This window comes from Lontra canadensis, unplaced genomic scaffold, assembly GCF_010015895.1.
Source record: "Lontra canadensis isolate GAN:19392208 unplaced genomic scaffold, GSC_riverotter_1.0 scaffold6, whole genome shotgun sequence".
NCBI lineage: Eukaryota > Metazoa > Chordata > Mammalia > Carnivora > Mustelidae > Lontra > Lontra canadensis.
The window spans coordinates 13,760,665-13,773,323 of record NW_022631000.1 but is presented as its reverse complement, the minus strand read 5'-3'; the positions used below and the strand labels follow the sequence as shown (position 1 = coordinate 13,773,323).

General features: G+C 40.5%; 2 protein-coding genes across 5 annotated transcripts in view; one reads left to right on the top strand and one right to left on the bottom strand.

Annotated features, from left to right (window-relative positions):
* Positions 1 to 2,564, bottom strand: part of ATP6V1A (ATPase H+ transporting V1 subunit A) — a 63,267-nt gene extending 60,703 nt beyond the window's left edge. The window contains exon 1 of one of the 3 annotated variants that reach the window (XM_032852238.1): positions 2,341 to 2,564. The gene's annotated coding sequence lies outside the window, so the exon portion shown is untranslated. Of the gene's footprint in view, positions 1 to 1,938; positions 1,961 to 2,113; positions 2,307 to 2,340 lie in introns of those variants that run through there. The other 2 variants (XM_032852240.1, XM_032852239.1) reach the window with 2 other exon arrangements.
* Positions 2,565 to 3,189: 625 nt separating this feature from the next.
* Positions 3,190 to 12,659, top strand: part of NAA50 (N-alpha-acetyltransferase 50, NatE catalytic subunit) — a 33,686-nt gene continuing 24,216 nt past the window's right edge. For both annotated transcript variants that reach the window (XM_032852243.1, XM_032852242.1), the window contains exon 1: positions 3,190 to 3,501. In XM_032852243.1, coding sequence (XP_032708134.1) covers positions 3,494 to 3,501 — 8 coding nt within the window. In that variant the 5' untranslated portion in view covers positions 3,190 to 3,493. The remainder of the gene's footprint in view (positions 3,502 to 12,659) is intronic.

Sequence of the window (12,659 nt, the reverse complement as noted above, 5' to 3'; positions counted from 1 at the left end):
TTGTGGGATCAAGCCCCAAGCCTCCCACCCTGCGCTCAAGGGTACAGTCTCTCCCTCTCCTCCTACCCTAGCTCTCTCTCTAAAATAAATAAATGAAGCCTTAATTTAAAAAAAAAAAAAAAAGGCAAGTTAGTTTCAGAAATGGCTTCCTAGCTTCAAATCACTTGTTTGTGTATGAATTACACATAATGTTAAAGCTCTTTTTCACACTCAACTTTAATAGCAATTTAGTCACCAATTCCTGCTGCTAATTTCATTAGTGGTCTAAGCTACTGCTTTCAGAGTTCCCTAAAATTGGGGAAATTGTGAAGTAAAACTGCAGACTCATTCACAACCTCTTTCATACTGACATTTTCCCCTCTAGTACTTAATGCTCTTTAGCTGGTTTTTCTCTTCCCTACTTTGGTCTCACCCAGACAGGACTGGTTCGGACTTCCAGGGCTTTTAAAAAATGAGGCTTATTTGCTGGAATGTCACCTGGCCAATGAAGCAACACTGCTTATGTTTTTCTCTCCTCTAGAGATCAGAGCGCCTTACTCTGGAGCAAACTGATGGATGAAACTGTATTTATTTTTGGTAGCATGCATGGCTACCTAAACATACCAGTAGACAGGACAATAGCACAAAATGCTAAAACTGTAAATCCAGGATAGAGGTCTTGTTTATTACTTAGGGAAAGCAAGGCCAATTTTTAAAATTATGGTTTTTTGGCAAGGAGCATCAATCGGTGGTGGGTTTTTCTATTTTGAACTTACTATAAAAATGTTTTGTTAAATTAATATTACACTAGGATTTTAACCTTTTGTTCCCCTTAACAAAATCAGTTTATTGTAGAGAATTTGGATGATACAGAAAACCAAAAACAAATCAGTCACATCCACTACTCAAAGATAAAGAATTCCATCTTCCTCACTTTTCAGCCCACTAACGGGATTATTTTATTATATTGGCTAGAAAACTACAAGGTCTAACAGAGAACATGACTTTTCAGATTTTAAAAAAGTGTAATTTAAATTTTAAAAATCAAATTGGTAACTTCTGTAAGGCCTTTCAATTTAAAAGAACCAGGGGACTTTGAGTTTGCAGTATAAATAAAAGAGTTTAACCCCAAACTGGAAAACACTCTTCCCTAAATTAAAGCACATTGTTTAGGGTCAAAACATTGGTTATACATTACATGTGACGTGGGAGTACACTGGGTTGGGCAAGAACCTAAGCAAAATAATTTCTGTATTTTCACAAAACACTATTCATCAAAATCTGAAGTAGTCACTTGGAGTTACACAAATAGGGAAGGCTAAGAAGGAATATAAGTGCTACTTAGTATAAATTTACCCACTGGTCAAGAAATTGATTGGGAACAGCAATTAGGTAGGATTTCAGGAGAAAGGATGAAAGAGAATGTCAAAGGCAGAAAATATAAAGTAAGTGATATCTTGACTTAACCTTCTTACCTCTAAGTTTAAGGTCAAATACATTTGGTTTCATTTTATTTCCAGCCCAATCAGTTTCTGAAGAATTACTTCCCTGTCGGGGAAACCCAGTCAGTTTTCCATAAGCTACTCTGGGTCTCCTGCAGAGCACGAAACCGCAACACCATCATCTTTCAACGCCTCCCCATTCAATTGAGACTGGCGCATTACCAACACCTCTTGTTTTGAAGCTAGTACATCTTTATTCTTTCAAATGTTTTCTCCCTTCCTGCATCATAAAATCAGAGAAAGGTAAAAGGCCTGCTTTTACCCTTCCAAGGCCAACCAAATTATGTGAATACCTACAGAACGTCTCATACAGGGCTGTCAGATTAAAAACTCTGAATTATTGAGAAAGCACATTCGGAGCAAGCTTTACAGTGACTCCGCAGTGAGGCCACATCAGTGACATTCTCTCCCAAGCCCGTTTCACCGGAGACGCCTCTGCCTCCAGGGTTTTTCCTACCTCCCAGCTTCCCAGCCCAAGGCTGAAGATAAAGACGGAGCAGGGCCTCTGCAAAAGAATGGGCTTTGAGGAATAAGACCCGGAGACTACTGCGGACCCCGAGAAAGGGCTGAACCAAACCCATTATCCGAAGCCCCAAAGACTCCGAATAGGGAGCCATAATGGCCGCACTCACCCCCAACCCCGGGAAAGGTGGACGTCTCACCCCTAAGTGGCAGGGGCAACCACAGTGGGGGAAGCGAGGGTCAGGAAAACTGGAGAAAAGAGCTCCTAGCCAGTGCAGGATGACAGCGAGGAGAAAGCCCAGGACAACGGAGGCTGGCCGTTCACACTTTCTCTTCTCTTCCTCTTCCCACCCCTTCTCCTCTTCCCACCAGTCGTCGGTTACCGGTCGCCGCTCACCTGCCGGGTCGCGAGGTGCAGGAACAGTACCGATCACGGACCAGAGGCTCTGTCACTGCGGGAGGGGAAGTCTTCAGCTGCAGAGGGGGGCGGGCCCAGATATTCACGTGACCTCGAGCTCCGCCCTGCCGCCCCCAGGCAGGCGTGCTGCATTTCGGGGACCTGTATTTTTGCGAATCGTTTGACCACTTATTTTCTTGCGATAAAACCAGAGAAAAAACAAAAAATTCCCCAAAGATTGTGTCGTAAAGTGTAATGTAGAGGGCGTGCGTGAAATGGGTTAAAGTGCATTGCTAAGGAAGTGACGTTTATGCTATGATCTAGGGACCGGAAATGGCGACGGCATTCTGTACCACAGTTGCCCGCCGCTGAAATCCCAGGCTTAAACCCAGGCAGTCACGTGACCTCAAAGCTTGGCTCGTGCTGGACGGAAGCCAAGTTATCCGGCCGATTGTTAATTACGTTAGTCTTCAAAACATCTCATTTGTTTGAGTCTTCCACAGATTTCTTTTACATTTAAGAACCATTATAAAATCCTATTAGGAGACAGCGTTTGAAGGTCATTCCGGAGACTACCAACTGGAAGAACAGGACCGGGCCGGGGAAGATTGATCTTGCTAAAATTGGAGAAGAGAGGGAGGGGTGGAAAAATCCGGATTTTACCGCCAGGGCCTACCGGGCAAGCCCCACGAGTAGTGTCGTAAGGGATGGGAGGAGAAAAGATGACGCCAGAGGCCACAGCCCAGTAGGAAAATGGAGGTCCTGAAATGGAGGGGGAAGGGTGCGCGGAGGCCAGCAGTGCGGCTGCGCGCAAGGCGGCCGGCGCGCCGGCGCGCAGAGGGGGCGGGGTGAAAGGTCAGAGCGCGGCGGCGGGTCTGGCTGGCGGCGGCGGCGGGCGAGAGTGGATAGCCCGGTGTGCACGTGTGGAGAAGCGGCGGCACAGCGCGGCGGCGGGAGACACCCCCGCCCCCTCCGGAGACGCAGGGCTGCGATTGACTCTCGCGGCCTCCGTCACCCGCTCAGCTCCCTTCCCTAGGCGGGGAGGCCGGCTTGTGGGGGTTGAGTGGCCCGAGCTGAGGGCGCGGAGAGCTCAGGGCGGAGACGACAACGGCGTTGATACCGGTGGTAACAACGGCCTCAGCAGGCGGGGAAGATGAAAGGGTGAGGAAGGGCAGCCGGGCAGGGCCGGGCCGGCGGGGTAGAGGGGCTGCAAAGACCGGCAGAGACTCCGGGCGAAGACCCGACGGAGGGAGATTTCTGGGCTTCTCTCTGCTCAGCGGAGGGGGCGGATGCTTGGCGCGGGGCTGTTGGCGGGCTGAAGGGCCAGCAGAGGCAAGACCTCCGGAACCCAGGATTTCGACCCGAGGATGAGTGTGGGTTGAACGGAGACCAGCAGCCGAGAGGGCAACAGGGAAAAGCTCTTGTGAGGCGCCTTGGGCCTCCCACCCGGGGGCGGACGGCTGAGCCACCCCCGGCCCGCCACTCCAAGTGTAGTAGTCTGGTTGTCCTCTTCAGATCCAGTCAGCCCTGGGACCCGCGGTCTTTGACACCTTTCAGTCTTATTCACACTTGGGAGCTGTGCAGAACCTTCTGGAGGGAGAAGGAATTGGAATAAAGAGCATGGAGATGAGTATTAAGAGCTAGTGACTCAACTGGATTTGGGTTGGGTCAGAGCGAGTGGAGGAGGGGGAGAGAGCGTGAGCTCTTGTATTCTCGGGGTGCCAAAATGTTTAAGGAAGTATTGCCGATCAGTAGGTGGAGCTATTGCTTCAGTAGTTTGCTGTTGCCCCTGTGCTTGGTGGTGGGGGGAGCTTGGGGGGCGGTCCTTGGATACTGCAGCGAAGCTTTTTTGAGGTGATTAGCAAAATTAATATTTTTCAGTTTTCTTTTGAATAAAATTAGGGATTATTTTGGCTCAGCTATTTTCCATTTGGATATCACTTCACTATTAAATTACATACTATTAAAATATTAACGACATAACACGGTGTTTTAAAATATTTCCTAAATTAGCTGTTTTGGAGCTCTCCTTTTATCAATGTTAAAAGCTTTCTGAGATGCCTGGATTTTTTTGTATTATAGCAAGTCAGTTAATATATGTTGAGTTAGTGAAGTCTTTCAAACTGTTCAGCCTTCTCAGGATGAAATAAAAGTCAGTCTTCGAAAAATCCCATGCTGCGTGAAACAAGGCTCTCGGTGTGTATATGTGATTGGGGTCGAAGAGGTCCAAGAAGTCCAAGAAGGGGGTTAATTGACCTTGGGTCTGTACATGGTTCCTCACTCCGATGTTGCTTTAAACACTGGAAATTAATTCTAATGTTGAATTAATTGTTGGTTTTTCCATTAAAGTTCAGAAATGATGAAATTTTCATAGTACCTTCATATTAAGCATCAAGTTCTAAAGAGTTCCAATCAGGATACTAATTGGGTATGGAAACTATTTGCAGCGCTTGAATCGTGATCTGTGAAGTTTGGCTGTTTTATATATGATCCAGTATAATTTAGTGAGGTTTTTCTTCCTTTTTCCCCCCTTTCTCTTACTCGTTTTTATTACTTTTTTTTTTTTGTAACATTTTATTTATTTGACAGCAGGAGCAGGGGGAAGAGGGAGAAGCAGACTCCCTGCGAAGCAGGGAACCCTAGGGGGCTGAATCCCAAGAGGACCATGACCCCAGTGGAAGGCAGACTCTTAACTGACTGAGCACTCTTCGTTTTTTTTTCTTATCTTTTATTCTCAGTACACAATACTTCTCATCTTGTTCTGTTAGAGTACTAAAAATGAGGCTGAATAGTTCCCACAGTTGAGACTGCATGGATTTATAAAGGAAGGTTTCCAAGAGAATTTCTATTCTGGGTGTTTAGATCCAAAATCTTTGGTCTAGCTCAGTCTTGATAGGGTGTAATGTTCTTTCTAATGCCTAACTTGGCAATAGAAATGGGGTCAAACAGTGGTATTATTCACAGTCTACCTTCAGTTACCTTGAGTGTTCAAGGTAGTTTTTTTTTTAACTTAAAAGGGCGATTTATGTGTAATAACATGATGGTGGCAAATCCCCAGAAATGAGTAACTGGCCAAATTTAGAGAAAATTTATAGTTACTGAATTTGTACTGCCAGCCAGCAGCTAGCCCCCAAATGAAGAGTCTTTAAGTGTAGTTCCTATCACTATGATTGGAAACTTAAAGTTGTGTTCCTAATGATAAACTTTTAAGATGATTTCACAGGAATAGTCCCTTTAACTTCCCAGGTGAATAACTACCAGGTAAGATGGGACTTTAAAATTTTTTACATTTCTAAATCTTGTATTTAAGACACAGAAAAAATGAAGACAATAGACATTTAAAAGATTCTAAGCTCCTTTAGTTCAAAGAATTGTATCACCATGGACAATGTAGTTAGTGTTATAGTCCTGACTCTTGATATGGAAAGGCCTATGAAAATGAAACCATGGTCCTGATTATGTATTTTTGTATGAAATTTTATTTGCTAAGAGTTTTATTGTATATTGAGCTAACTGAGCTGTAAGTTGAAATATCTAAAATTGGAAACCTGAAGAATTTCTAACTCTAATCTACTATTTAAATATTTTATGTCATCTGTATTGCCTATCATTTTCAAACTTTTTTTTTAATTTTTTTTTAAGATTTTATTTATTTATTTGATAGAGATCACAAGTAGGCAGAGAGGCAGGCAGAGAGAGAGAGGAGGAAGCAGGCTCCCTGCTGAGCAGAGAGCCCGTGTGGGGCTCAATCCCAGGACTCTGAGATCATGACCTGAGCCGAAGGCAGAGGCTTTAACCCACTGAGCCACCCAGGCGCCCCCATTTTCAAACTTTTAAAACTTAATATTTTATCTGATTTTTCTTCATACTTATAGTTTGTTTTTATTAGTAGTAGCAGTAGGACATTCCATTGTATTGGCATGTATTTTTGCCTTTTCTCCAAAGTAGATAAATTTCCAGTTTTTAATTATTGCATGTATTTATATACATGGTCTAGAAACTTGAGGGTATATTACAAGATGTTATTCCTTTGTACTGAAGCTGCTTATTTTTATGGACCCAGGGATGTAGGTTGAATTTGTGGATGGCAGGCTGATAATTTTAATCTATTATTACTCTCTAGGGAAGATGATATTCAAGCAAGAAGTTACAGCCATGACTGAGATGGCAATATAACTAGTCAGTATAATAGAAAGTAAAACTGAATCCATTTACCTTTGAATTTTAGCAAAGAGGTATAAATTAGTTCTAATAAAAATGTGTTTGGGGCGCCTGGGCGGCTCAGTCTGTTGAGCTTTTGGCTCTGGAGCTCAGCTTGGGTCTTGATCTCCTGGTGGGGAGTTTGGCACCGTATTGGGATCTACGCACTGGGGAGGAGTTTACTTCAAAAAAAAAAAAAAGTCTTTAACAAGGTATGAATACATGCAAAGTAAAGATAGGGAAGTAGGTAAGAATGGTATAATACAATTTATAGAACAGTGTAGTTCTCAAAGTAGAAGATTCTGCTGTCCAAACAATCTATGTTGAAGTACAGTTACCTCTGACAGCATACGGACTGGGAAGCATAAGAGAGTTTTCTGAAGTGCTAGAAATATTCTCTGTCTTTACTTTGGATATTAATTGCATAGATATATACATATGTTAAAAAGTCAATGAGCTGTGAAAAAGATTTGTGCTCTTTACCATACAAATTTACATACTTAAGTAAAACAGATTTATTTTTTAAGGTTGTATTGCTCTTTTTGTAGGGGGACAGGCCGGGAGGCTGAAGGAGAATTCAGGAACTTTTATAAACCTCCAATTCATACTCTTGCTTCTGTGAAGCCAATAAATTTATGGGATGTGGATTGAGATACTGTATTTTAAAATACTTTGTAATATTCCCTTGCTTTGTCGAGATGAATTCGCATAAAATACAACCTACTTGTGCCACAGTTTCTTTAGAAAATCAATATAATGGTGTAACCAATATAAGAGAGAAGTAAAAGTAAACTATAATAAGGTATTTATTTCAATATGTAAGTGATCAGGTACAACTATACCATAAATCATAAGATCTGATGTTTGCATCTGTCTGTAAATAAAATCATATAATTTAGAAAGTAGATCTGCCAATACAGATGTGTGCATTGGTGACTAATGCTATGTTGCCATCAGTGTTGGTGATTTTTTTTCCAGTGATTGTGGACAACTGGTGATAAAGTTCTGAACAAAGAATAATCATGAATTTCAGGGTTGAAAAAGGATTTTTAAAGGTTATCTATACAAAGCATTATCTTTCAAAGCCAGTGCTTTTGCCAGGCCAAACTAATATCTATATTAAATTTCACTTTACTTACATTTCCATTTTGGCCTGTGGAAATCCTTTTGAATTCTGATTTTCTCTTATACATATTAGGTATGACTTACAGCTTTATGCCATATGAAAAGATAAAACTTCTCTCAATTATTAAAATAGTTGTCTTTTTTTTTTTTAAGGACAGCCCACAGAAACCATTAAAATACCAGTTGTAACCAATAGAAACTTCTTTTCATCACAGAAATGAAAATTGTATGTATTGTAGTTTAAAAACTATATATTTGTCTTATGGCAAATACTGCTTTCTCTTGATTTGATCTCTTCCATTGGTTCCTATATACATTCATTGCCTAACTTATTGGAAGAATGTTAGTCCTGTCCTGTGCAATACAGTAATGGCTAGCTACAGTAAATAGGCTGTTGAACAGATGAAATGTGGCTTGTGTTATTGAGGAACTGAATTTTAATTAAAATTTTATTTTTTATTTTTATTTTTTGAAAGATTTTATTTACTTATTTGACAGAGAGAGAGCACAAGCGGGGGGGGCGGTGAGAGAGGGAGAAGCAGGCTCCCCGCTGAGCAGGGATTCCCTGTGCAGGACTCGATCCTAGGACCCTGGGATCATGACCTGAGCCGAATGCAGACGCTTAACCTGCTGAACCACCCAGGTGCCCTGAATTTAAATTAAAATTTTAGTTTTAAAGACTGATACTCAAAGTCAGTTGTTGGATAATTTTCAAGTATGTTTGGAACAGCCTGGATTGGTGAATCTATAAAGTTTGTGAAATGTAAATATAGATCAAGTGTTTGCAAGGAAAATTAGCATCTGAATTGAGATTTGCTGTGTAATACACACTGGATTTTAAAAAGACTTGGTATAGGGTTGCCTAACTGACTCAGTCGCATGACTGGGTAACTCTTGATCTCGGGGTTGTGAGTTTAGGCCCCATGTTGGATTTAGAGATATCAAAAATAAGTAAATAGGGGCGCCTGGGTGGCTCAGTTGGTTTAGCCGCTGCCTTCAGCTCAGGTCATGATCCCAGGGTCCTGGGATCGAGTCCCGCATCGGGCTCCTTGCTCAGAGGGGAGCCTGCTTCTCTCTCTGCCTCTGCCTGCCGCTTTGCCTGCTTGTGCTCTCTCTCTCTCTCTCTCTGACAAATAAATAAATAAAATCTTTAAAAAAAATAAGTAAACTTTAAAGACTTAGTATGAAAAAAATTCTTAAAGAAGTGAAATTAATTTTTATTTTGATTGCATGTTGAAATAATTTCATCTATTTCTTTTTGCTTTGTTAACGTAGATACTAGAAATTTTAAAATTACATATGTAACTCAAATTGTATTTGTTTTGGATAGTGCTGTGCTAGATCCAAAAAAAATTTCATGTAAAACATGATCCCTTTTTTCAGGATCTAATTTTAGATGGTGTTTCTAAATGTGTAGCTTGTGGGTCAACAGATAATACATGACTGGTCATATACCTCTGTGATGAAGGATTCTGAGGCCACTCTTGGTTTTAGACTAAAATATTGTAATCCATTCACCTTGTCTACCATGATGGAGAAGGGATAATAGGGAGTATGCTTTTGCCTTTCCTGAGCTAGTGCGGCCTGTATTCTGCCTGTATCATTGCTGAAGCTGTTAATGGAAAACCTTTTTTTTTTTAAGTCCAGAGGCTTCTCGTAAGTCCTTGATAGTGCTGCAGTGAATGCTTGTTTATAAAACTACTTGACACATATCCTTATTTCTTTTGGATAATTCCCTAGAAGTGAATTTTTTGGATCAGAAGATACTTGTTTTTTCAAAGCTCTGATACTTGTTGCCACTTGACCTCTAGAAAGATAGTGGCAATTTCATACTGCCACCAGTGTTTGAGAGTTCCCTTTTCTTCTCCAAGGGCTATTGGGGGAATGGGAGGGGCACTTGCAAAAACCTTAAGGAAATGAAGGAAGACATTATGGCTGCCATTTCAGCCATTGGTGGTGTAAATTACCTTCTTCTGGGGTGAGTGGCATACATTGAGCATTTGTAAAATGATAGAAATAACAGTTTCTTTGCAAGTTGGGTTTGAGGACATATTCACATAATAGCCTAACTCTAGTTTTACTTTGCTAATTAGATGATGAATGGTGTTTCTCTCCCTACCTTTTTTTGGTTACTGTTATTTTGATTACTTAGTAAATTTGGACATTTCCCACTTTTACTGGCCATTTGCCTATGTTTGTGACTTACCTGTTACTTTTGTAACTTAACCAGTTTTTAATTTGGATATTGAGTGTTTTGACTTCAAATTGCAAAACAACCAAAGATAACGTTCTTTAGAAAATGGGGTTGAGACTTTCAAATTAGTAAATATTGTCAGAGTGATGATGCCAATTTAGGACCCAGCTCATGAGAAGAAATTTTTTACAGATGGAACTTGTTATAAACTAAGTTAAGAAAGGAGAATTGTACTTAGGAGCATTTTATTTCTCTTTCCAGAAAACTAAAGTATATTTAAAGATATACTTGGATTACATAGTAATCCATGTAGATTATTATTCATAGAATAATTCTTTAAAAAATATCTTATATATTTATTAGAGAGCATACACACAAGTTGGGAGAAGGACGGGGTGAGGGAAAGGGACAAGCAGACTGTGCTGAGCATGGACCCCCACTCAGGGCTCAGTTTCAAGGTCCTGAGGTCATGGCCCCAGCCAAAATCAAGAGTCATACACTACTTAACAGACTGAGCCACCCAGACTCTCCAGCATGATTTATCTTTTTAAAGGAGACTTACTTTAACACAAAAAACATTGAACTAAAAGCAACCACACTTTGCAGTTCAGTGTGCCAGTAATGATTGTTAGCAGTCACTAATAGTTTTTTTTTTTATCTCTGGGTCTTGGTTTCTTTGTCTTTAGAAAGAATAGCTTAAATAAGAACTGCCAGAAGTTGAAATTCATGTGCCTGTTTTAATCTGTTGATAATATTTAATCAATTGGTATTTAATCTGCTGATAGCTTTGATGAGTTCTTAGATTGCCAAACCAAAAAAAAAATGATGTCATTATTAATACCTACCATGACTGCTGTGGTGTGTGTGTTACATGTTTGCCATCCCTTGTCTCTTGTTAGCTTGCTCTTTTTATGATACCTAGAAACAAAACTTTGGAATATTTGAACTGTTGTCTTTTAAGCTGCTTTCTTCATTTTGCTTTTATGTCTGCCTTTTGAGATTTCCTCTCCCATCCTTCCCCCTCATGGCCCTTTTATTTTTTATAGCTACCTAGTACATCTCCAGGCAATAAATTCTCTATTAATCTTTACAATCGCTCTAAGAAAGCATCCATAATCTACTAATGTATCTATAGGTTTAGTATTTTTAGTCTTTTAATGAAGCAACATTACAGAGGTGAACCAAGAAGGAAAGAAAGTTTGGTGGGTTTTGGAATTTTTGAAGTCTTATATGGCCAAAAAACAAGGTGGGAGAGAGAGAGGCTAGGCCAGTGGCCCCATCTAGATGATGAGGTCTTTATATGCAGTGCTATTCAAGTTTCTTTTGGTTGGTTATGTGCAGCATTAAGCATTAGAAGTAAAGTGATCAGATTTGTGTTTTTAAAAGATGATTCTGACTGCATCATGATGGCTTTGTCTCCTTGGTTCTAGTCTTTTCCCCCTTCATTAGGCTATTAGAATTTGTGTTGAAATGATTGTCTGAAGCATTCTGCTTAGAGAAGGGGTATATGAGCAGGTTATGAAGATACTTGAGGAAGAGAATTAACAGACTAAAATGGGATGTAAGAGTACATATAAAACTAAATTTTTATATTGGATGGGTGATGGGACTATTCATTAAAGATAGAGAATAGGATGTTTTAATTTCCTGTGGAGGATGGTGAGTTCAGTTTTCAATGTGTTGAATATGAGGTTCCTGTAGAGATAACTAGTAAGCAGTTAGAAAATATATGCTTGGATTCAGAGACTTGGAAGTAAAAGAAAGCAACATTTAGGTTGTAGTAAGGGAAAAGCCATAGCTGGGAAGGAGCTGTAAATGAAGATATGGATGACCATGGAAAACTTTTTCCTAGAATTATTTAATTATCTTTAGGTAATAACCTTAAGTGGATTATATCTAGTGTGTGTTTAGCACTTCTTGTACCCAAGCAAATAATTGCTGAGATTTTTGCACACCTTATACTTGCACTCATGCATCTTGTAGAGCTAATCCACCCACCATCACTTTCTTGATACCTGCTAAACTTCTAGAACAGTGATAGTCAACCAGGGTTATATCTCCCTCCCTGGATAACTGGTAATGTGTAGAGGCATTTTGGGTTGTCACAGTGGGATGGGGCATTTAGTGGGTAGAGGCTAGAGATTATGCTAAATACCCTACAGTGCTCCAGAATCCCCTTCACAAAGAATTACCCAGCCCAGAATATCAGTAGTACTAGGATTGAGAAACCCTAAAATCTAGATGACATGAGAGAAAGCCCATCAGTTAAATTAAGGACCTAGAGATTCTTGGACTTACTGGAAGTAGTTCATCAATTCCTTGAAATATTTGAGGTCCTGCTGTAAGTCTTGTAGCTCAGTAAAAGAGGTAAGGTATAAAAATATATGCTCACAGCAGAGAGCTGCTGTGCCTTGAAAGGGTACAAACAGGGGCGCCTGGGTGGCTCTGGGTTAAAGCCTCTGCCTTCGGCTCAGGTCATGATCTCAGGGTCCTGGGATCGAGTCCCGCGTCGGGCTCTCTGCTCGGCGGGGTGCCTGCTTTCTCCTCTCTGCCTGCCGCTCTGCCTACTTGTGATCTGTCAAATAAATAAAATCTTAAAAAAAAAAAAAAAAGGGGGGGGGTACAAACTGTAATATAGTTCAGATGAGGTGGAAATCTCAGGATGACAGGTTAAGGCCTCATGAGCAATTAGTTTTTAAGCTGTGCTTTGATAAATTTTCAGTGGAATTAATTTTAAGTTAAAGGAATTTATATTTTAGAGGAATCACTCTTTCATGTAATTTACTTGAAGGCAAGAGTT